Genomic DNA, 25465 nt, shown 5'->3' on the forward strand with positions numbered 1-25465 from the left:
GCAGGCTGGTTGGTGGGGTTTTTTGTGTTTGTTTGTTTGTGTTTAGTTACTATTGGACACCAGATAAATCTGTGATCACCCCCGCGCAGTCTGACGAATATGTTGTAATTGGCACGTGTAGCAGCAGCGTTTGTTCACGCTTCAGTCAAAACCAACACAGTCCAACACGAGTCTGTTATAACAGCAAACTCCCAGCAGGTGGCGCTCTAAAAACGGATTGTACAGCTAATGCAAAGGCACAGAGCATTGCTGTCTCCAAAAGACCCTCTTCCACTACAAGATCAAGAATAAAATGACATGTATCTACATAATGTGGAAAAAAAAAAAAAAAAACATTTATTTTTTTTAAAGGGAGGTTGGATAGTCAAGTAGCAGTAAGGAATAAAATTAGGCACAATTTAAAAAAATATTTACAAAGAATTCAGAATGGGACGGATATGATCTCGTCTGCTAAGTAGTCTGTCTGACTCGAGGAACGTAGCAGTTTTGCCAGAGCATGACAAGACATTTGTTAAAACATGACCTCGGCAATAGGCGAATCCTCGCACTTTCACGTGTTACTGTGTAACCCTGATACTAAAACTGATGTGGTGTTTGTTTGAGTACCTTTCGCCTGCCCGTATGAGCCACTTTCATCTGGATTTCATGAAGCACGACTGAACGCCGCCCTGTTAGCCTTCTCACAGCAATAACTGCCGTAGCTAATAACGTCCACCTTCAAGCCCCTGCGCGATTCTGTCTGAAATTAGAAAATCCGAGTCCGAGACGCAGACACTAGAGTGCGGGAGAAATGAAACACGGACGAGCCACCGACACATGTAACGGTTATTTTCCTAACGTTTTCCAGTCAGTGAGTTTCGTAACCACTCCAAATACCAAGTGCTCTTAATGCAAACTGCATCAGAAATAATGATTTAAGAGACTGGATGACTTATTTTTCCAATGCTGTGACAAATATAATTAGAGAAACGAAAGAGATGGCCGTGTGCGGCAGGACGCTGTCTGAAGAAGATGAACAATTCGGGTTTTCTGACACACGAGTTATTAAACACGAGAACAACGAGGAGTCACCAGTGAGCTCCAATTAGCAATCGCTGCAGCTTGCAAGAATTGCAACAAGAATACAAGTGATGCTTTCTGCCACACAGACTTGGTGAAGGTACCCTACTCTCCTAGGCAGCTGGGAGCTCATTTTGGGGTTGCAGCAATTCCTGGACAAGGCTGTGAAACCTCTAAAAACACATCTACTACATTAAACATCAAAAACAGTTGCAATTTTATTATATAATTAAAAAGAAAAGAATTCAAAAAGTCATTAATGAAAATTCTGTGCAAGATATGAAACGTGGTCAGCCTATGAAAACACATTGGAAAATGTAAATATTTATAGAGGAATATTATTGTAATACTAATTAACTGTAGCATTGACAAGCTTGTGCAGAGAGACCCTAACCAGTTAAAATATGTAGCGTTGTAAGTCACCCAGACCACAGCTGGAAATACAGAGAATTGGTACAACAGTTTTTTTTTGTTGTTGTTTTTTTCACAGTACTGAGGATGTTTAAAGTTTCCCCTTAACTGACACCTAACAGCAACAATTCAGGACAATAGCAGGGAGGGGGTGTCTTAGAGACACACAGGTGCCTTGCAACTACAAACCCAATATCACACATGAGCTTACATCAATTTTCAAGTTCTTAAAAGGTTCCTAAAGACACAATAAAATAATCTCCATGTTCGCAAAGATTAGTTCCCTAGCACAGATTAATTTGTTTGACTGAAACCTCCAGCAAACATTACTTTTTGCTCAGGAAATCTGCGTGATGTCTTATGGGTGATCTTTGTGAACATGGACTCGGCTTTAGCATTCAAGTACATTTGAACATGTTAAGACGAACTAAATACTTCATATCATGGTCAGTGTGTTTGATAATGTTTGGCCATCCAGGGCATTCGTTAGCTGTTCTCAGACCTGCGTCCAACTCTTCTCTCAGCTCCCCATCATCTGCGCTCTAGCCACGGCTGTTCCGAGGTCAGCTCTTAGGGGGCAGGACGTTAGCCTGAAAGTGGCCCTGGTTGGTGATGTTGCCCGCCGGTAAATAGCGGGCCACCACGAAGGTGGAGCCGTCAGAGGCTACAGCCTTCCCCACGCCGAGCTTCTTCGAGCTTTTCCACACCATGGCAGTGAAATGCCCTGGAATGGAGAGGACACTGAGGTTATTCACACTGGTTAACGTGCGACGGGCGTGCTCGAGGGAGCGCCCAGATATGTGACTGGCTCGGGGTGTGCGTGTATGCACGTGCCCTTGCATATTAATGTGTGTGTGTGTGTGTGTGTGGTGTGCATCCCTGATATAAACCTCACAATAGCTGTGTTAGTACAGAACTAAATATTTATATAGAGGCAGAGAGAGTGGGTGGGAATGTAAAGAGCTCCTCCCACCTCATCCTCACATTTACATTCCTCATCCATCCCTTTTTCCTCGACTCTTCTTGCACCCCCCCCCCCCTTCCTTTTAAACCTTCCCCGCCCCCCATTTTCAAAGAGCAGGAGGCTAATGACCCAGCCGTGATGAGTGCATGTGGTATGCAGGGAGAGACTAGTCATCGGGGGGAGTTTGAGGAAACGGCCTAGGGGTTAGAACTTCAGCGATCAGCGGCTCATGCTACGCATCAGCCAAGATGTGTGCAGGGTTCGATTGCATGAGCATGCTCACCAGTGGCAGAGGAGAATCCAGGCTGGTTGAAGTTGTACTGGTTCACCTCATTATACCAGCGATCAGACACATCCTTACCTGAGCGCACACACACCAACACACAGCTATTAGCAATAAATAACAGACAAGATCTTGCAAAGGTCATTATTTGTAACAAGAGCGTAGAACCGTGCGTGACTTCAGTTCAGATGGGAAGGTGGCGGTCAGTTTTCCATTGTGCCACCATATCTGGTGTCTCTGATTGCTGACCGACAGAGGCATTAAAAGGAAACCGGCAAAGCCCGTGTGCCTGCTCCACCACCTGTGTTCACCTGGTGGGAAGGTGCTGTATAAGCCCTGTTTAGAAAGCTGCAGGCCTGGAGGGCTGTAGGAGACACCCTGATCAAGAACAAAAACACACTTAAATGTAAGTGTGTACCTTTACTCTATTACTTAGGACATTTATGGATTAAATTGTGTCTCCCAAAGTTTGTTATTTACTTAAGCAATAATTATTTGTTGTCTTAGTCTGATGTTTGATTAGATTACTGAACAGAACAACCTTGTAGCACATCTATTGACGAGCCATTGCTCCCCAGACTGAATATGGCTTTGTGGCCAAGGGAAACTCTATATGACCCATAATGCATAAGTGTCTGACACTTTATAAATCACCCTGGGCTGTCCAGACATTCCATTCTGCTTAGTCATCAACTTAGAAAGCTAACATGGAGACCGTCACTACAAAACAGTTCCAGCTGTGGAGTGGAGTAGAATGGAGAGGAGAGGCCTTTTTATACATCAAAAAACAGCCAAAAGGCAGAATCTTACCTGGCTGATCATAAGATGCCCAGGCCAGGTTTTCTCCACAGCTTCCCCTGCTGGACTCAGCGCTATGCTTAAGGATCCGGGTGCTAGCCAGGCTCTCGGCATACCTACAACATGCACATAGTCAGGCCTAACCGAGACAGTGAAAATGACTCAATGAGAGCTGACGAGAAGACAAAGCGAAGAGCAGAATGAATCGGAGCCGAGGTAATGAGGTAGCATGGGGATCAAGGGGTAACAAGGTAGTGCGAGATGAGGGTTTGGTTGGGGGGGGGGGGGCGTCGTAGATGAGCAATCCGGGACTCACCTCGCCGCCTCTCTGCAGAGCTTACTGCTGAGCTTCAACGGCGGGGCCTGGTGTTTCCTCCTGTACTCATTATGACTCCTTAGCACCTCCTCACAAAACAACCTGGAGGCTTGAGAGACACAGACAGACAAATGGTCAGGGAAAGAGAGACGCAGCTGGCAATAATGAGCAAAGACTACACCGAACAGGGATGTGCTGATCGTCCAATAAAGGACCTTTTGTGTGTGTACGTTAGCGCACTGAGCCGCACGCACACACAGGCTCACGCTGACTGTACACTTTGAGTCCGAGCAGGAGAACAGTGGGCCGAAGCAAGGTCTAGCACGACCTCACACGCTGAGGAGCCACTGTACCACACGCTCACTGGAAAGGCTCAAGACTTCACATATAGTTCCTGATAACGAAGTGACAGAAGCATGAAACTATGAAGAAAAAGCCACATTCCAAATCCTGGTAAACAATTCCTACCTTTTTCAGATATCTCACCAGGTGCAAGATAACAGGTCCAAAGAATATAATAACATTTCCAAAGAATATATAGCAATAGTTCAACGACTACATAAAAATGCTAAGCATGAACTCATTTTTCAAGACTCCAAGAATATCAGATGGCTCTTTAAACCACTTGGACTTCACATTTGAAGTTAACACCACCCCAAACCAAACACAATTAGAATCACACTTGTGACAACTACCAAGGCCTATTCATAAATCAGGCTACATCATACCAGACGCACAAACAATGCATTGATTGAAAGTCCCTCTCTCTCTCTCTCACACACACACACACACACACACACACAAAAAAGTTGCAACAGGAGGTGAATACTGCTCCTAACGTATGACGCAGCTTTCTTACCTGATTTGCCCATGACGAGGGGAGATCTCTGCTACTGGCTCCCACACACTGCTGGCCTTTCAGTCCCTGGCGGCTGCTGCGATAGATCACCTCACTCCACCCTCTTTTGCGCTCTCTCTCTCTCTCTCTCTTTCTTTCTTTCTCTCCGTTTTCTTTCACACAAGTAAAATATAGCAGCTCCTCTTCCTGGTATCCAGTGGAAATGCTTCAGTTTACTAAACACACCACATTTCTGTATTCTGCTGCCCCTAGCGCTTCCCTCCTGCTCCACTGGGCCTCCTCTCTCCTGCTCTCCTGCTCTCCTCACTCTCTCTCTCTCTGAGCATGTGGAACGGAGAAGGGAGTCTCCGCTCTGATTACATCATCACTGTGAGCCATGTGACCATATATGGGGCTGGCACTGCTGCCTTCAGATGGAAAGTGTGTGGGACCTCAGCTATAAAATTTAATTAGGAAGACAGACACCCACACACACACACAGAGCAGACTTTTCTAAAGTTATACACATATCAGCCAGTGCACAAACTAAGGCTGTGTTTGTGATCCATAACTTTACTTTACTTAAAGGCTTCTGTTCTAGGCACAGACAGCAAATAGACTCCCCCCCCCCCCCCCCTATATTGTGTCTTACTCTTAAACCGAAACAGTGAGTCATTATTCCCCACTCAAGCCGCTTATATTTTCCAATGAACAACGAGGTGCCCCTGTAAATGACTGTGGACAAGCGCGTCTGCTGAGTGCTGTGAATGTCAGAGTGTTGGAGACTTTACCATTCAGCTCAAACATTCAAAGGAAGAAACGGACGGCCACTAATATGATACGTTGTTGGTTATGCCCGTTTTTAACTGACTAGACGTGTGTATTAGTGAGTCGTTTGGTATTACATTTTTTAATGATAGTGATTATATATTACCTAGATTTGTTCCCATTGTGTCATATTATTTTAGCTATGGTGGAATGCTCAGACAAAACTTTCTCGACCCTTGATGAAACATCGAAAAGGTCAGAAAGGCAGGGAGCTGCTGATGGACTCCATGTGCGGTGTGGATGCGTCTGCTCTGCCATCGCGCTCGCAGCTGTAAACGCGACCGTCACCCGTTCGCTTACACGGGTCTGGGCTTCTGGCCTTACGAGCTCCTGCGATCGTTACACGCTTACTTTAGGAGCATTTGGGAAACTGTCCCTCAGAAGAAGGACAGCCACAGCTGCCTTGAGCTCCACCAAAACACAGATTAAATGACCAGACAAACCACTGCACACAGACGCAGGAAACAGATTATAAAGCACATGAATTTTTTTTTTTCTAGCAGCAAGCAGGAATGGACACTTCAGACTAGGAGACAGTAAATTCACAGCAAATTCACAGGCGCTGGTTTCTGTTTTGCTTCTTTTATTTGTTGCTTTTAGGAAAAGTAGTCTGTGCTCACATCATGGGTGCATAAAACAACTGCACGAGCAAACAGCAGAAGACAGAAGAAGTTTTAAAGGCATTAAAATAACAGTAAATGGATGTTAGCAAAGAAATAACAGTTGAAATATAAGCTTACATTGCATTTTATAAAAGAATTGAGCAGCGATAACACCGTGATGGATACAATGTATATTGAATTGGTCTACGGCTGTCAGAGCAGTAAAGAAGGGTCATTTGCTAATGGTACCGACAATAGCAAACGTTTTTTTCGCCATCTAGTGGGCATAATTGGAAGAACACACCAAGCTACAATTCTCAAGCAAGACTGGATCTGTAATGCTAGAATGTTAGAATATCTAATTGTTTCTGAGCATCTACCTGGATGGGGCTGTATGCTACACCTGGAGAAGAGAGCTTCCAGTTTATACATCATTTGCCCTTAACATGAATAAATATAATATTTCATAAATGTTTGCGTTTCAGTTCCTCTAGTACTTCCTCGGCGTCTTTCTTAGTGAGCTGGTCCTCTGGCCTCCGGCGACATGGCTCTGCTATCTCACACAGCGTCACATTTTTGAGCAGCCACTTCCTCTCCATGGCTAGTTTCCAATCTGGCTCCATATGGAAGACCACGGCCACGTGGTCCCACACGTAGTACTCCTGCTCCTGACTACTGAGCGGTTCTGCCCACATGTTCTCCTCATCCATATTCAGTTGGTTGCGATAACAGTCTGAGGGAGACTGACAGAACCAGAACATGCGCCCCCGACGGTAACCACAAATGCCCTTGTCGTAAAGGGGCAGGCGAGGGTACTGGCCGTACTTTTGGACGTGCCGCGGATGCACCAGCACGGTGTAGAGGATCTGCTGCCGGTAGAGCTCAGTGCACAGAACACGCAGGACGGGGGCGGAGTCCTCGCAGAACCGCTGGGCGTACTCACGCAGGAGCTTCCGGAAAGGGAAGGTGAAGCGGAAGTTGCCGTAGCGAGACTCGCTCTGGAACGCCGGGGAGGTGGTGAACTTCTCCAGGAAAGGAGACTGGTTGTAGTCCGCGTCCTTGGATTTCCACCTGAGAAAGCGCTTCTCAGCAGATGCAATCTCACTCTTTGTCACTGACAGGCTCCACCACAGGAAGTTGTCCTCGGTCTTGTCCTCGGTCTTGTCCTGAGCAGGCTTCTGGAATCCACCATCTTCGATGATCCCACGGAAGCCACTTTTCCCTGTCACATGGCATACTCTGGATATTCTGAAGAGCACAGATTCGGGATAAAGGGGAATGTTGCTCTTCGATAGATAGGCGTGGTCCTCCTTGTAGATTTCTTTCAACTCTGACAAAGGCAAATGCTCCCGTTTAAAGCATTTTTTTGGAGTGCATCTGGAAGGAAAAAATTAGACTTTACAACAATAATATACATAGTAACACTTAATAATGCTGAAAAACTAATGCAGGATTAAGTTACTTTGATGATGATTTAATAAGGTTCTTGGCCGATTGGCATGGTCTCTCTCTCAGCTAGTTCAGAATGCACTGACCCATATCCTGACCAGGAAGGTCAGAGCATTTTACTCCAGTTTTATTTAATTTCCACTGGTTTCCTGTGATCAACATTCACTACAAATTAATCAATCTATTAATTCATCAATCTATTAATTCATATAATAATGTACTATATAAAAGACGTTAATTTGTGGGTGTCTCAATATTCTTCAACATGTTCTCACATCTCCGGTACCAAACCTGGAGACAAAATACAGAAGATATATTGTTCAACTTAGATTCAGTGAAGGCGATCGGTAACATCAGAAATGAGCTATTTATAGCTCTGTGTTCTTTCTACATTTGACTGTGTGAAAATTGTTCACGTCTGTTGATTTTTTTTAAAGATAATTAAGTAATCATAATTATCTTGTCATGCATTTCTCAAGATCAACACAACTAAAGTTGTGCCCTGCGGCACTCATGCCGTTACAAACTACCAATCTGACCAATAAATATTTAGATTATATTTAAAATATATTGTACTATTTAAACTAAATCTTAAATATACAATATGCAGGTAAATATCTATATTGAATCTAAATATCTATTTCATAACTCATAAATCTAAGACGTGTAAATAAACATACTGTGGCGTCCACCACAGGACACCAACCGGAGGCGGACAGCAGAATGGCAAGGACAACCAAATTTGATTTGGTTTGATTTATTTGGTCATAAATAGCTGTAAACGTTTTGTTTACACGTATTTGATTTAGCCCAGTCAAGTCTTGATTAGTTGAATCAGTGCATTTAGAAGGTGTCTATATATGGTAGTATGTATCTCATTTGGCTACCCACCCCCATGTTTCCTGTTCAGTTTCTTTTTCTGCTTATTCTGTGTGTGTCTTTTTAAAGTCTATGCTGTTTAACAAAAGTGGCAACTAGGCAGTGGTGCTTCTTCCGATTATAAGTCCAGTACTGTAACCACAGAGCTACCGCTGCCCATTGACCATCCTTTAACCACTAGGTCATCCTTTAACCACTACCATTTTTAGCACCGATGCTACAGCCAGGAGGATTGGCTGCCACCAAGAAGTTTGGATCGAATGCAGCGTAGATGGGACGCAGCTCATCATCGTCAGATTTACTGGGGTCAATGCTATGGCCAGTCATGCACTGTCACAGCAAGAATGGCGCACCTGACAATCGGGAGGCGATGTCTGTCCAACTCAAATCCATCACATGGAGCAGACTCGGCATAAGGGGAAGGAAACATGTTCCGGGGGGGGGGGGGGTCTCAGCTGAGCGCACGAGTCTTGCCAAGACTCATGCCTATGCAGCACACGGGCATGAATGAGAGGAGCCGGGCATGCGGCGCCGGGGCTGGTTGGGGGCATTGGGCAGCGAACATGAAAAGCAACCTCGTCAACATGATGGAGGAAGTCTAAAGCGCAGCGAGCAGGAGCGACGCGTGAAGATGGGGTTTACACCAGGCATATCCTATTTTAGTTTGTTTTTTTTATTATTTCTACAAAGGTTTTTTGGTTGTTTTTTTTTAAACCAAACTAAAGGTTGTAGTATGTTTATCAGATGTGTCTGTTTACACAAGTCATTTTAAATCTGTATCACAGTACCAATATATTGGTTATAAAAGTTCACTGTATCCAAAGTTAGAATGTATAAAGTGCTAAAAATAACCATAGGTAAAAACTGAGGGATTTGATTTTCATCTAATCTCTCGTCATCAGTAGGTTTTAAGTCTTTATAACACCAACAGCCTATCTGGGAATGGTTTCCTTTTTTAAACCGTGTCCTCACTTTATAGACGGTCCCTTACTATCTTCAAAGTCTGCTGCCCCTAATCTATTTATTTTGGTCAATGTACTCGGAACAATGCAAAGAACTTTGACAAAATATACTGTAGTTTGTTCTGTGTTCGTCTGTAATTTCAGAGATGTAAGACGTTAATTTTAGAAAGAGGAGGGGCGAAACGCGAATATCCGCTGAATTACCAATAATCAACTTTACCGACCTGCACTTTGTCGATGGAAAAATTCTTATTCATGGCCTTTGGTGTTTGTAACGCACCTGATGCGTTAGTGCTCGCTGACGCCCCCAGGGCTCGGGGTAACCCTCCGCCTAACTTCGCCGGCGCACTGTTTGCGAGCGTTTTCAGATGTATTTTTTTTTTCAAATATCAGTTTCAAATGTTCAATAAATCAGCGTTTATTTCTAACCAGAAATGCCAGTGCCTCCTTCTTCCGCGGCGACGCTACAATACAACTTCTATTTAAAAGATTAAAATAGACAACATTCTTTTCATTTTATTTATGAGAAGTCATCATATGTATTGCATCAGACATTCTACATCGAACCGCTAATTTGTACACTGCATTTATCATAGATATGTTATCCTATATAAAAACCTTAAAATCCTCTGCGAATTTAAAATCCACTAACATTTTAACGAAAGTTAGGAATTAAAAAAGGAGACACATTCTTTACCTTAAATCACCCATAGTCGCCCCTTTTCAAACAGCTGGCTTAATCCCTAGTGTGGGATATACACTAAAACTTCAGAATGAGCTGCGAGCTGTTCAAGACTTCCGTCTGCGGGGCGAGAGCAAAACAGCGGGGGAAAATAGTAAGCTCGTGTTCGTTGTGAAGCCAGTAAATTGTGGTCTGTGCCTCAAACCGTTTTCAAGCAGCGGCTTTTTATATGTTGTGCAAAAAAGTGCTCAGTAGGCAAATGAGACTCAGCATTTAGGGTGGGAGAGAAAAGCACATGATTTAGTCTTCGTTTATCCTTGCTCTTACCACCTAAAAAGTACTGTTCTTCCAATTCTGGCTTGTCCCCTTATTTGTTTATCATTATCATGAATTTTTTTGCGGAAACTGCTAGAGTAGTTTGTATGTTCTGCCTACTCCACACTTCCCTGTCTGTGGGTCTCTGACCACTTCTTCAGCTCTTCCTCCTCTAAGATATATTAAAGATAATCAGAGCAGGTTCTGACTGTGCTGGGCACCTGCGAACCACCGTCTCTGATAATATAGGCAGGATGTGGAGCAGCTGAGCCTGTGCTTGCACTCACATCTCCTCTACAGACAAACCTGTTCGTAGCAGCTGTACATTACAGATATCAAATACCATTATTCATTTGATCAGCTACTTCAGGCTCATCCTGAATCATCTCATTTTTATACATTTTCAAATATAAATTAATAATAATTAATAGAATAAATAATTGAATAATTGGTGGTTATTATTTAAAGAGAGATGTGTATCCGTATTGCCCAGTGTGCTCAGCTAATCAACATTTTAAATTCACCATTTAATCAATTGTTAATGTCAGTCCATTACTCTCCATTTTGCATTAGTACAGAGTTGTAACTAAACTTTGACTAGATAATCATTGTCTTGTTTTAAAATGACATAGGCGTGTGGAGTGCCATCGGGCCCATATATTTGATATATCTGAATTTGCAACTTTAAAGCCAGCATATTAGGAACTGAGCGATTACGCTTCTTTGACAGGAGGCGGGGCTCTACATAGTGAGCGTGTACGCTGTCCTGGCGGATGAGGAGGTAAAGATTTGCCAACTTTGGAGTAGTTAATTTGTTCATATAACTTAGGTATGATGGAGGATTGAATGAAGCATTGTGAAGGCGGTGTGTGTCTGGGTTTTACACCTATCAGATCATTTAAACATGCAGGTGTTCGCATTTAGTGACTAGAACTTTCTTCAACCTCCAACCCAACTCGAGTGATGATTCTCCCGTCCAGCGAGGGTCACGGGTGCGTTTAGTTCTCGCTCAGATCATCAAACAGCAGTCTGCAGGTCATACGCAAAACACAGAGAAAGAGGGAAAGTCAACTGTTAGTCACTATTGCTCATTTATTCTGTATTTTTATTTCATATCTAAAGTGGAACCCATTTATTTATTCATTAAATTATTTAAATTGCATTGTCATTTTGCCTCAGTTATTGAATCCTATTTATGACATCATATTTGATCAGTTTATTTGATTTTTAAATGCTGTGGAGGAATGTTACTCTTATGTACTCTTACACATATCTCCAGGCATGCATTTATAGGACTACTTTTTTTTTTTTTGCATGTGTGAAAGACAGGAGTATGTCTGTGCCAAGAAACATGTCTTTCTCTCGGGCAGACCCTGGCTGCAGAGCAGAGGTGAAGTGAAAGCTCTGCACATTGAGGTCAGCACTGAAGTGAGCATTTACGGCATTTAGCGGATGCTTTCATCCAAAGCGACTTACAATCATGACTGAGTACAACTTGAACAATTGAGGGTTAAGGGCCTTCCTCAGGGGCCCAACAGTGGCAGACTGGGTGAAGCTAATTGAATTAATTCTATATAGATATAAATATACAGATACGTTTTCCATTCTGAAGGAAGAATGAAATTGATGGACCATTGTCATCTGTTTATGTGAAATGTGAGCTTGCCTTGTAATTTCAGCGTTGCCAGTTCAAGCCCCACCACTACCAGGTTGCCACTGTTGGGCCCCTGAGCAAGGCCCTTAACCCTCAATTGCTCAAGTTGTACTTAGTCATAATAGCAAGTCACTTTGGATAAAAGCATCAGCTAAATGCTGTAAATTAATCAACAATTGTTTGTTGACACATGGCTACGATGGGACATTAGGAACATTAGTCACCAGTAAAAACTAAATTGCTGTTGTTTCCTTAGAACCAAACATGCATGACAATGATGTGCCAACAAACCACTTTCAGTGCCTTTTCTCCCTGTTACAGTGAACGCACCCAAAAAGTTCCCCTCTCTGGGAACTCCCACCGGCTCTCTGGGCTCCTGGACATCCGACAACTCCATGCAGTCATCGCAAGATACTTAGAAATCTAGTGATTTGTTTCTCTTCCCCTGTCCACATGTCAGAGTCACTGGGGTTTTTCTGGGGGTAGTCTGACTTTCTGTTGGTTTTCGTTCTGGCTTCACCTTCCAGTTTGGGACCACTTGCCAGATCACCGTTTGCTCCCAGATTTCGACTCTGATTTTTGACTTGGATGTTTGGATTGTACCAGGTTTAGTAATAAAACTCTACTCATATCCCCTGAGTCTTGGCTATGCACAGATAACCCAGAGAGGAAAGACACTCTTTGCCTCAAAGGCAAAGGAAACAACTTACCCAAAGATGAAGGCTAAGTTATTAGAGGGCTGTTAGAGAGACTATTGGGCCTGGCTGTCTTACAGGGACTTTTTCCTAAACAGCATTTTAGCAGGTACTTTCCTCTTCTACAGTTGACTACATAGTGGAGCTATGCCTCTGTTGTGGTCTTTATTTCCTGTTTTTCTCTCACACTTTTGTTGTTTTATTCGTGCACGCATATCGGAGGAGGCGGACGAGTGCGAGATGAGTGAGGTTTATTTGCCGCAAATTCAGAGTCAGCATCGCTGTAACGGTCAAATTACAGGCTTAGTCACAAAACAACATTTAGATTGAAATACGAAACAGTGGCTCTACATACATCCACATACGGCCTTACATACATTGGTTAGACATCCAGTTGTAACGCTGAAGGGATAAACAGGATGCGGGGATGAGGCACGTTAAACAAACACATACGTTTGAAAGTATATTTAACATTCACGACTCCACACAAACACACTACTTTGGTCAAACACCAACAACTTCAACGACACGGCCTGACACGAGACTTATATACACGCGTGACAATTACACACAACAAGGATCAGGTGAACGACATGAGAGGGCGTGGCAATACAACACACACACACACACACACACACACGTTTGAGGGGGGAGGGGCCATACCATGACAGAGCCCCCCCTCAAGGGCGCGACTCCCGGCGAGGCCCTGAGACCAACGGCAAAAGGCGAGGTTGGAGGACTGGACGACCCGCCATGGGCCAGGAGGAGCAGGGTAGAGGGGGGAAGGTCAGTGACCAAGACGATGACACACACAGGGACGCACACACTAACGGGCATGGGCACACAGGGGGACAAAGTGACCGGTACATTTATTGTAATCGGGACAGACACGGTGACCGGGACAGGCACATGAACGACACCACACACATTCAATAGTCCGGGGAAGGGGGAAGGAACTCCAGCCAGTCCCCCAGTCGTCGGCTGGTTCGGAGACCGACCTGCTTGGGGGAGAGTGTTCCTCACCAGCTTAGGTAGTGGGGACTGTCCTGGTTTCAGCGCATGCGCGTCGGGAAGCACACCAGCTGTGTTTCCCGGTTCCGGTGCGGGTACTGGTGCCACTGCCTTTTTGCCTCCACGAGGCTTAGGGGTAGGCGCATGTGCTCTGGGGCTCTTCGCCTTAGGCGGAGAAGTGTCCTCCTCTGACGACGATGCCTCCCTGCCAGCCACCCGGGACAACCTGCTCGCTCCTGGGCGGCGTGCCCTGGGCGGTGCCTCAGGTGCTGGAGGCTCCTCGCTCTCGGAGCTTTTGGCATCACTGTGGGAGGGAAGATCCCTATGAGGGTCCTCTTCTACCTCCTTTGGAGTGTCCTCCTCACGAACGGAACCCATATCCTACCGCAGACAGACGTCGCTACACTCCTCTGTCTCTCCATAATCTGTGTAGCCCCAATAATCGCCCAGGCAGGGGTCGTAGGATCCAGCAGGGTCCATCTCTGAGTGCCGGTCCTCATGTCCGATCCTGGACCATGCACAGGGCCCCCCCAAGATCGTTCAGCGGGTTCCTCCCTCCTTGCGGTTCCTTGAAGCAAGGCCAGGATGAGGGAAGGTATCTCTGCTGGACAGTAGGAGTCCACAAAGTCCGACCCCGAGGACTGGAAATTGTTATACCTGCACCCGGAGTCAGGAGGGTGCCCAAGAACACGGAGACTCCGCTGCACGGGCTGTGGGCGAGCACTGACTCCCTTTCTTCTTCATGCCTTTCCCAGGCATCCTCAGTCGGTCGGTGTTTCCGTAACGCTGAAGGGTTAAACAGGATGCGGAGACGAGGCACGTTAAACAAATGCATACGTTTGAAAGTATATTTAACATTCCCGACTCCACACAAACACACTACTTTGGTCAAACACCAACAACTTCAACGACACGACATGAGACTTATATACACGCGTGACAATTACATACAACAAGGATCAGGTGAACGACACGAGAGGGTGTGGCAATACGGACACACACACACACACACACACACACACACACACACACACACACACACGTTTGAGGGGGGAGGGGCCATACCATGAGACCAATGAACAGCCAAGGCAACAAGACAGGGTTTAAATCCATGAGCTAATAAGAGTTAAATGAGACCCAGGCGCAAATCATGAGGGGCAGAGAAAACGAAACTCAGGAACAGAACCACAGCAATTACACAAGACAGAGAAACCACAGAGACAGAGGAGCTTGGAGGGTGGCCAGTCGTGACAGTCCGCATATTGCAGATGTGTTTCTTATGCCCGCATACTACATCTTTTTCCCCATGTCTGCATATCACAGCTCCGTTCACAGGTGATCAGCAAACAAACAATTCATGTTTCAGGCTAAGCATCATGTATCTATGTACTGGACGAGTAATGACCAGCCCTCACACCCTGGCACTGTGTGTACATGGCACAGTCATGAGTAAGATACCATGTAGTAAGACAATAGATAGTTATTGCAAAGGAAACAGCCTCGCCTCAGTGGAAGATCACGCAGACCTGCCACACTTTGAGAGACATGTAGGAGTCACAGGGTGAGAACAGAGGCCAGTAGAGGTGTAAATGTGACTATCACACTCAGTGTCACACCCTAGCAGTGGTATTGATAATCAGTGATAATATAATCTGTGATAATCTGATAAAGCACCGATAATCAGTGATAGTCAGTAATATTCTGATAAAGCAGTGATAATACAGTCAATGATAATCTGATAAAGCAGTGAGGGAAGAGATCACATTTCCACAATTTCACGCATTAACTTGGGAAGAAACTTTTTTGTTCATATATATCCCATATCTTTTGAGTGTAAACAAGGAAACGCCCTGCTCTGCACACCCAGTCTTTAACTGTAACACATGCTTAATCCTGCACGCTCACCCAGTTGATATATGTGGTTTTCATAATATAATGAATACTCATAACAATTAATGCATGTTCTCCTTCCGTCACATCTGTGTACAGTTCTATTTCACTCCCAACCAGATTTCCATGGTGCGTAGAAAGGTTTGCAAAAAATTGTTTCTAGGCGAAATTCCTACACAAGCATGCAAACAGACTTTACGCTAGAAAGTAAGAACAGTGCCACATTCTACCATCTGTCCCATATGTACACACCTTCTTCCAGGTTTCATACATAGAAGTGTCTGAGTATTTCTGTGATACTTCTTCTGTGCCTTGGTTTGATGTATTTCTGTGTCAGGACATGCCAAGGTTAGGCGATAACACTCCCTAAAGCATCTGGCGAGGGCCTCAAAGGCCTCAGTCATCCACCCCGCTATCTCTCCGCCTCCCTTCTAGTCTTTTGTGCTCTGCTTACTCCGTTTACCTTCAACCTTTGCACCGTCTGGTCAGACTCACGTTGGACTGGCTGCCTAATGCTGGATCCCTGCTGAAAATACTCATCTGACGATACTTCAAGCATGCAAATAAACACAGAGAAACTCCTGACTCCCCTTTGCCGAGGTTCTAATAAACGTGAAGGCGACAGGTTTGCGTGACTACCTTTCAAAACACTGTCATCTCCCTTCCCCTCCTGGTCCAGTTCAAAATGCAGAGGACTTTCATGCAAATGCAGTGTCAGCAGCATAAAAGCACACATGGGTGTACTGTGACAGAAATGAGCGATCCAAGAGTCGCAAGTGCAGTCATCGATGGGGTCCCTCCTAATCTCTTTCAGGAAGGCCTTCTGTCCACATCATGATGTCGTTCCTGCTCACGATCTGTGATATGATGCTGCTAACAGCAGGGCCATTTCAACCTTATTTTGTATATTTACATTTACGGCACTTAGCTGGCTCAGTGGTTAAGGTACTCGACTAGTAGTCAGAATTTTGTAGATGTCCAAAAGAATCGATAGTATGCTTTGTGTCAAGTCATACTGATTATTCATTTAAATTTTTTTTTAAAGTCAGGCACGTTTCATTATGCTATCTGGATCGGTCTTGGATATGTAGCGGGAAATTCTCGCTGAACTCTCTTATATTGTTTAACTCAACTGATCAGCACTTAGATTCTGTGAAACAATCCAGTATGTATGGTCCCAGTTTAAAACACAACACCCTGCGAGAAGTCGAATGTTGTGATATATGAAGGAAGTCAACCTTACGCTCAGAATAACGTTTTCCTTGTTTGTTATTGTGTAAAAATATTTAAATGCAAGACTTCCTTTTCATGCTCGGCTTCACATCACTGGGCGTATGAGACTAAAATTCTGTTTGCGAAAAGCTTGCAATAAAGCAAAAAAGATAAAAGTCTTGGTTTTGAATGTTATTTCAAGTTTTTGACCACAAATAGCAAATAAGGAAAATAAATAATAATTAAAATACAATAATAATTGAACACAAATTAGCAATTTAGCACTTTGCTATAAATATTTTATGTTTTAATTATATTTTATTTATTTATATTCTGTTTTAACTCTTTGATTTCGAAGTTGATCTTATTTTGTGGCTTATGTACAAACATATCAAGGCTGTCAGTGGCCATTGTGGGACTGCTTGAGTGCTTGAATGATGAAGAGAAACCAGCGTTCACTACTGTAGCTAATATATGCTTGGGGTCACTGCGGGAAGTTATTGTGTCTCACTCCTCAAATTAGTACACCGAAGTTCGACAGGTATTTTCAGTGCATAGGTTCATTAATCCCTATAGCATGAGACTTTGGAGTTCAACAAGTACATTTCAATAGGAACTGAATTTAAGCCCTGTATCTGACAGCTCGATGACAAATTTTGTGATGCATTTATTTTACAGTTGTCCCCTTTTAAAACACACCCGGTAGAGCATAAGTGAATAGTGTTTTATCATATTTGCAGAGTCATTTTTGAGAACAGTTTCCAAGAGGATGAATTTACAGCCTGCGTGTTAGATATATTAGTCACAATATCACAGTTCTGTTACAAAGTTAGTTTCAAATTCAGTTTCTCATAAGGAATGACATAACCAACATATGAAGCTAATTATTGTATTTTCTAACTAACCAGTCATTTATAACAGTGTCACCACAGAACTATATTTTGTTGAAGTTTGACTGTAACCTCAGAGGTTCTTTCTGCTTGAATGTGGCAGGCAATAAGCATTCTCCCTGACAGCTTCATGTGAATGCTTGGCTGTGTGTTTACAGCCTTTGCTTTTCCACTACAGGGAATAAACAGAAAGTCCAGGTGTTAGAGACATGGCCTGTTACAGATGTGAGGCGGGTATTTGGGTTGATGAGTTATTACAGATTTGCCATCCAGACAGAATCAGAATTCTATCCCATCGCTACAAATGGATATTTATTTTCTAATTACTAGTACCAACAGACTTCAGTGATATAGCCAATTACTGAAATTAATATGTAAAATGGTGAGTGTAGTGTGGCATTGATGTTTTTTAAATATTCATGTGCTATTTTACTCATGGATTACACATTTTTAATGTTCATAAACTGCATTAAGTATTATGACATGTTCATGCTTTTGCTGCGTGTGTGTGTGTGTGTGTGTGTGGGTGTGTGTGGATGTGTGCATGTGTGTGCGTGTGTGCGAGTGTGTGAGTGTGTGTGTGTGTGTGTGAGTGCATGTGTGTGTGAGTGTGTGTGTGTGTGTGTGTATGAGTGTCTGTGAGTGTGTGTGAATGTGTGTGTGTGTATGAGTGTATGTGAGTGTGTGTGTGTGTGTGTGTATGAGTGTATGTGTGTGTGTGAGTGTGTGTCTGTGTGAGTGTATGTGTGTGTGTGTGTGTGTGTGAGTGTGTGTGTGAGTGTGTGTGTGTGTGTGTGTGTGTGTGTGTGTGTGTGTGTGTGAGTGTGTGTGTGTGTGTGTGTGTGTGTGTGTGAGTGTCTGTGTGTGTGTGTGTGTGTGTGTGTGTGTGTGAGTGTGTGTGTGTGTGTGTGTGAGTGTGTGTGAGTGTGTGCCATGTGTTTCACCACAGAATCCTATAGCTTGTGTCATCATCATTCAGGCTGTGTTACATTTACGCAGTGATGAAATGGAAGAAATAATCATTTTGATGTGATTAGTATTTGATGACTCAGCAATTCTCTGGTTTGAGTCGCCTTTCTGTATGCGTGAGGCTCTTTGAGGTCGCTCAGATTGACTGATCATAATGAAACACCCAGATGAGTGCTGGCAGGGGCGAGCTCAGTCTCAGTTTCGAACACAATCTGCTTCCAGTCTGCTCTCCACAAAGTCAGTGCATTTTTATCTGATGATATACTCATCGGAGGAACTCCCAGGAATTTTTATTCCTGAATTTATGACTACAATATGACTACAATCTCTGTTTCTCTCTCCATTGTCTCTGCACTGTCAAATGTGTCAAAAGAGGAAACCATTTTTAAAGATGATTTAAATTGAACTCAATCCATTTCAACATAATTTCCTAAATTTAGTATGAACACCACAGATATTTACTATTGTGTAAATGTAAATAAATAAACTGCACTAATTCCATTCTTTGTAATGCATTTATTAAGTGTCAGGATATGCAGGCAGAAGTTGTAAGCATGTTTGGTAAAAAGATGTTTAGTGAGAAACTAAAGCAATCCAAAACCATAGTAGAAAACCAGGCGAAGGTCAAATGGCTTAGAAACGCTAGCAATAGCAAACAAGGAGGTTAACATACACAGGAAATCATAACAGGAAGTATATGGGAGAATGAACAGGAGGATTATGGGGAATGTAATCCATAGATGTCATAGTAGATGTGCTAGGAGGGACAGATGCGACGTCAAGTCTATTTGCAATAACTCATTCAAATTAAAGGAACAATAAGCAATAATATATTTTTTGTTTTTTTTCTATGTTGTACAGCTAATGTGAGATGAAAAATCAAATTGCTTCGTAGTCCTCAAATGAACCAGTTTATGCCCTGTAGAGCAGAGACAGCCATGTTTAAAATAGATTTAGTACAAAATCTTCTAAACATCCTGGCCATTAGGAATAATGTGAAGACAAATCTTTGGAAAAATAACTTATTGTTCCTTTAAATGGTTATAACTAATGGCAATTAAGTAAATCAAGTAAGGGTAACTTTAATGCTGCCTTTTTATAAACTACGTGACTACAGCAAGCTCAAACAGTGGAAGGGTAACAACCAGAACCTGACAGCTCCTTTATCTCCACATAGCAATATGGTGCTAAAGATTAAAACATATGTAAGTAAAGCACAAGTACAAGACAAGCTTATCACAAGAACAAACATCAAGAGGGTTAGAGGAGACAACCCGTATACCATTCAGCTGCCTGAATACAAACTGGCTCTTTCAAACATTATGTTTCATGGCTAGTAAATAGTCATTTCGGTAATGTAGTTCACAGAGTTTGCCACACAGGTGTAAACTTCAGCATTTCTGATTGTGTGGAACCAAGTGTCATTTAAAAGACATGCACACATACTATGCCAACCAAAGGACATGATAAAGACCAAAGGTATTTATACAGGGAAGACAAAGTAAAAACACCATGGGGCTATCAGTGGGAGGGGCCAAACACATGACTCAGATGAGGTGCATGACAACAAAAAAACCACGTCAGACACAGCTGAAGTAGGGGAAGTCCTGTGACAACACCCTGTAACAACCGTATAATCTGTAAAATCAAATTCAGGTCTGAGTAGAATCTGAGTCTAAGATAACCACTGCAGTATACTGATCTACGGATATACAAACATTAAAATTAACATTTCAGTTTGACAGTACAACTAACCTTCTTTTTTAAAAATTATCTCAAAGATGAAAATTATACTGTAGATTTGAATAAGGCCTTTGCTCACTACTATGGTGGTCAAATAAAGGAGACCAAGGATTCCTGACAGAAAATTCATCTTAGTAATTTTTCCAGTCATCAGAGTACAATGGTAACTGAAATGTTTATAGATCAGACTTGTCTAGTGGGCAGTAATACATAATAGGTTGATGCAGAATTAACATAGTTAAAAGCAACTAGAATTCTAGAAGTTTAGCTTTAGCCCAAATCTCATTTCAAGCAGAATTCTTATTTCAAATCATTTTTCTTAATGTGTCTTGAATGCTAGGTGGTTTCCCCATACATAACTGTGAGCCCTTCAAAAGGGATGGGACCTCCAGTGCCTTATGGAGCTACAGAAGCACTATTACTGGCCATGGTGAAGGTCTCATGTCTCCTCAGGCTAAGCCCCCAGCCCACAGAGAATCTCAGTGACCCAGGACCAGAGAATCTCCAGCAGTAGGTGTAGGTCAGTAGGCGTTGGTCAGTAGGCATAGTACTTTTGCTGGCCCAGACCATTTCTTTCCCTCAGATCTTGCAGTATTTTATTAGCCTCGTCACTATCGAGGGGAGTGCCTGGATCCCTCAAGAGATTCGGTTTGGTCATGTCACACACGCTCACGCTGTCTAGCAACTCCCTCCGATTTATGCTCAGCTCCGTTCCTGGCTCCATGTGGAAGGCCACTGCCACATTATCCCACACACAGGACACTCTGCCCTTAAGTGGCTTCGCAAACATCTGGCAATTAGTGTTGTCCACCACCAGCTTATAGAAGTAAGAATCAGAGGGAGACTGGCAGAGCCAGGACATGTATCCGTCGCGGTAACCGCAGACACTGTTCATGCTGTAGGGCAGGCGAGGGTACTGGCCGTACTTTTGGACGTGCCGTGGATGCACCAGCACGGTGTAGAGGATCTGCTGCCGGTAGAGCTCAGTGCACAGAACACGCAGGACGGGGGCGGAGTCCTCGCAGAACTGCTGGGCGTACTCACGCAGGAGCTTCCGGAAAGGGAAGGTGAAGCGGAAGTTGCCGTAGCGAGACTCGCTCTGGAACGCCGGGGAGGTGGTGAACTTCTCCAGGAAAGGAGACTGGTTGTAGTCCGCGTCCTCGAATGTCCACCTATAAAAGCGCTTCTCAGCAAAAGCAATCTCACTCTTTGTCACTGACAGGCTCCACCACAGGAAGTTGTCCTCGGTCTCTAGATGAGGAGGCTTCCGGAATCCACCATCTCTGATGATCCCACGGAAGCCACTTTCCCCTGTCACATGGCACACTCTGGATGTTGTGAAGAGCACAGATTCGGGATAAGGGGGAATGTTCCTCCTCCATGGATAGCAGTGGTCCCTCTCGTAGTTTTCTTTCAACTCTGACAAAGTCAAATGCTCCCGTTTAAAGCATATTTCAGGAGGGCATCTGGAAGGAAAAAACTAGACTTTACCACAATAATATACACAATAACACTTAATAATGCAGAAAAACTAATGCAGGATTAAATTACTTTGATGGTGATTTAATAAGGTTCTTGTCTGATTGTCATGGTCTCTCTCTCAGCTACAAACTCTCAAGAGCTTTAAACTCATACGTTTTTTATTTATTTACATCAGTATATTTTGCTGAAGTCTTGAAGCACTATGGCTCATAAATAACAGATATAACAGGAGCTTTTACCAGTATGCAGACAACACTCCGCTCCGTCTGTCCTTAGCACGGATGCCTATCAGTCTATTAATTCATATTATAATTTACAATATAAATGGCATTAGTTTGTGGGCGTCTCAATATTTTCGTCAGCTAAATTGTAACAAAACTGGAGATTAAGAGCAGAAGATATATTGTTGTATGTAGACGCAGTGATAATATCAATAATATCAGAAATGATATTTTCAGTGATTTTTGATAGTGATTTTACCTTTAAAAACACATTAGTGAAAACAAAGAGGTTCTTTGCTCTTTCTATATTGGACTGTGCGAAAATGGTTCAAGGCAAAGTTTTACATTATTATTATTATTATTATTATTATTATTATTATTATTATTATCAACATTATTATCTTATCGTGCAATTCACAAAATCATCAACATGTTATGTGTTTTGAGGAGCTCAAGCCCGCTCCAGTCCTAACATTTATGCACACCACTGAGGGTGTTAGCGGTGTTATTGGTAGGACGCAATAATTCACAATTTATTAATATTTAATAAAGAATCGCCTGATCTTTGCGTCGTCTTGCTGCTGTTCTGCTTGTTTCTACGCGGATTGTGTATTCATTGCGTGTGTATCGACGTTTTAGGCTACACTGCATATAAAACTAAACAAAAATGTACTATATATATATATAAGAAACAAGTGAAGTGATAACTTAAGAAAGGAAGTCGCGTTTTGTCCGAGTCGCCATAATACAACCTCGCACAAGTCATGTGCGAGTATTTATACACCTTTTTTTCCAAATATCTTTTTATACATTTTTTATATATATTCGGCTACGTTCATTATCTTGCTGGCTCATTTCACCAAACAGCCGGTTTATTATCATTCTGGTTCATTTCAGCAAACAACCAAAAGCTAATTATTACTAGATCAGTTATCATTACGGATGTACTGCGACAGACTTGAAGTACTGAGCTATTAAGTAATGCATATTAAATGCATCTAAAACGATGTGCTAGTCTCTATAAAAACCCTCACACCTACAAAAAACGACTTCTCTAAAATCCTCGGCGAATTGAAAATCCGTAAATCAACTAAATTGAGAAATCAAAACACATCACTTGTTGCTGTACTAAAATATTATAATCTCTAAAATAATTCGCCATGTTATGATAGACATTTTGACATATTTAGATTACACTGATTATCTTGTTTTTTATCCTTTACCTGGAATGAGCCATGGCGGGCTATCTCAAGCGAACAGAGTTCTCTTCCTAGTGATAAAACGTCACAAACAGTTCACGATAAAACTTCACAAACCCGACTCTTCAGGAGCCGATAGAGGAGTGGTTACTTTTTGCTGTCGATATTACAGGCTTGTATTTCATGTCATCTTTTTTGCCCGCATGCTTTTTTTTTCTTCTTTTTTGTACACTCTTTTTTACTTTAAATAACTGCTGCCAACTCTCCTATATTTGATTTCGCTTGTTCTTTCTTTCCACGTTATCTTTCTACATGATGTATTGTGTGAGCTTGGCGTGTTGACCGGTCCCTGCGACTTAAGCCCAATACAGCACGGTGGGTCGATGGTTAGCACGTTTGCCCCTTTCAGGTAAAAAGATTCGCTACCCTAAAAATTGTCCTGGTGTGACCTTTTAAACACTGTGTGTTAATGACTGTATCATCAGGTGTGTGAGTATGTGTAAATAGCTGATATCTGACTGTAAAGTGTCCTTGAATTTGAGAAAGGCGCTGAATAAATGTAACTACTACTACTACTACTAATAATAATATGTGCAGTAATGGAAGGTGCTCTGTCCTGGTTGCTATCCTCTCTCCCCTTCCTGTGCGTGATGCAGTGCCCCAGGGGACTGCGGTTGCTGCATCTCACTGGTGTGTTGACTGGATTTAAAAAGTTGTACGTTGTAACTCAAATTTCCCTCTAAATATTTGCCTCCACACTGTACCCTCAGATCCCGTAGCTAGAGGATCCAAATGCTACGCGGTTTTATTACGGAATAGGTTGGGACTGAAGGCAGAGGTTTCTGGATCCATAACGTAGCAAGAAAGGTGTAGGGTAGGTAGCAGGTCCCGGTGGAGTCCAGGGGCCCGTGAGGGTCCGTTCACCGGGGCTAATGCGTACAGGAACGGATTGGCATTCGTAATGAGGACAACAACATGTCGCTTGAACGGAAGAGTTCGGAGAGGGAGAGAATAGGAAACAGGTCCGTCTAGTTAGTGCTGACCGGGCCAGATCAGACAGGACGGTGGGCAGAGGTGGGCGTGGCAGTGATGTGACGAGCGTGGTCCTGCGGGAGAGCAGCGCTGCACTTTTAAGCACTATCGTGCGTTTTTATTTCTTTGATTTCGTTGTCTCAGCACTTCACATGCTCACATTTGATTCTATGCACTTTATGTCTTTTAATCATATTTATTTTAATTCCGCTTTTACCTCTTAAATCTTTCATTTTACTTCTTTACATTAACTTTACTTCATTTGAATGAGGTAAAACTATTTTAATAAATCGTAACTTTTTATTTTAATTTTTAGCAAACACCTTCCCGAGGCGATAGACTTTGGGATGTAATAAGCTGTGGCGTTCTCGTATGTCTTCACATCACCCGTCAAAGCCACACCTCTTATCTTCACTTCCAATCCATTATTTACGGCTCTTCATTAAATCAAAGGTCCTCGCTTTCCCGGATCTTTGAGGCAAAACTAGTGTTCTTTTTTTTTTGAATGGTTACATAACTTTATTTATCTTTAGCATATTTTTAGCATGTTCACAGAGTCAGAAAACTATCCTATGGTCCTTTGTGAATAAAGGTAAAGAAACTGTGATTTATGTTTTTAAGTTTTTATATCACCTCCCATTTCACAATAATATATATTATTCAGAACCAGGAGCATTATTCGGGCCTCACTGCATTAAACACTGTATATCCTTTGAGGTTATTGGTTGTTGCAACCCCTAATTAAACCTCATAGAGGTGAGACAGAAGAAAGACTAGGCTGTGCACATAATAATAATAATAATAATAATAGCAATAATTACAACAATATTAATAACAATAATATATTAACAGTAATAATAATAATAATAATATAATATAATATAATAACAATAATACTAATAATATAACAACAACAACAACAATAATAATAATAATAATAATAATAATAATAATAATAATTGCATTGTCCAGATCATTCCTTAGCACAAGTTTACTCGCTGCTGTTGGAGTTTTTTGCTGTTTTGGGGGTTTTGTTTGTTTTTAATTTTGTTTTGGGTTTTCTTGCAGAAATTGTGGGGGT

The 25465-nt window shown here is 42.6% G+C and overlaps 3 protein-coding genes across 3 annotated transcripts; all 3 read right to left on the minus strand.

Moving 5' to 3' along the window:
- Positions 1-1252: 1252 nt before the first annotated feature.
- glipr2l (GLI pathogenesis-related 2, like) lies at positions 1253-5016 on the minus strand. The gene is made up of 5 exons (XM_027010782.3): positions 4691-5016; positions 3832-3940; positions 3528-3631; positions 2718-2795; positions 1253-2194 (listed from the first exon to the last, which is right to left on the minus strand). Exons 1-5 carry the CDS (start codon positions 4701-4703, stop codon positions 2034-2036), a joined length of 465 nt encoding a protein of 154 aa, XP_026866583.1. The 5' UTR covers positions 4704-5016; the 3' UTR covers positions 1253-2033.
- A 1042-nt stretch (positions 5017-6058) lies between these two features.
- Positions 6059-10300, minus strand: LOC113577919 (uncharacterized). The gene is made up of 2 exons (XM_027010833.3): positions 10087-10300; positions 6059-7476 (listed from the first exon to the last, which is right to left on the minus strand). The coding sequence occupies exons 1-2, from the start codon at positions 10098-10100 to the stop codon at positions 6564-6566; spliced, it is 927 nt and encodes a 308-aa protein (XP_026866634.3). The 5' UTR covers positions 10101-10300; the 3' UTR covers positions 6059-6563.
- An 8908-nt stretch (positions 10301-19208) lies between these two features.
- Positions 19209-23470, minus strand: LOC113577912 (uncharacterized). The gene is made up of 2 exons (XM_035526458.2): positions 23377-23470; positions 19209-21916 (listed from the first exon to the last, which is right to left on the minus strand). The coding sequence occupies exons 1-2, from the start codon at positions 23388-23390 to the stop codon at positions 20986-20988; spliced, it is 945 nt and encodes a 314-aa protein (XP_035382351.2). The 5' UTR covers positions 23391-23470; the 3' UTR covers positions 19209-20985.
- Positions 23471-25465: the final 1995 nt, after the last annotated feature.

Source organism: Electrophorus electricus, chromosome 1 (assembly GCF_041902795.1).
Source record: "Electrophorus electricus isolate QZ-2024a chromosome 1, ASM4190279v1, whole genome shotgun sequence".
NCBI lineage: Eukaryota > Metazoa > Chordata > Actinopteri > Gymnotiformes > Gymnotidae > Electrophorus > Electrophorus electricus.

Excerpts from the sequence above, each read along its gene's own strand:
- glipr2l (XM_027010782.3), bottom strand. Across the intron at positions 2,796-3,527 it reads GGCATCTTATGATCAGCCAG|GTAAGGATGTGTCTGATCGC; the intron begins GTAAGATTCTGC and ends GTGTGCGCTCAG. Across the intron at positions 2,195-2,717 it reads TGGATTCTCCTCTGCCACTG|GGCATTTCACTGCCATGGTG; the intron begins GTGAGCATGCTC and ends TCTCCATTCCAG.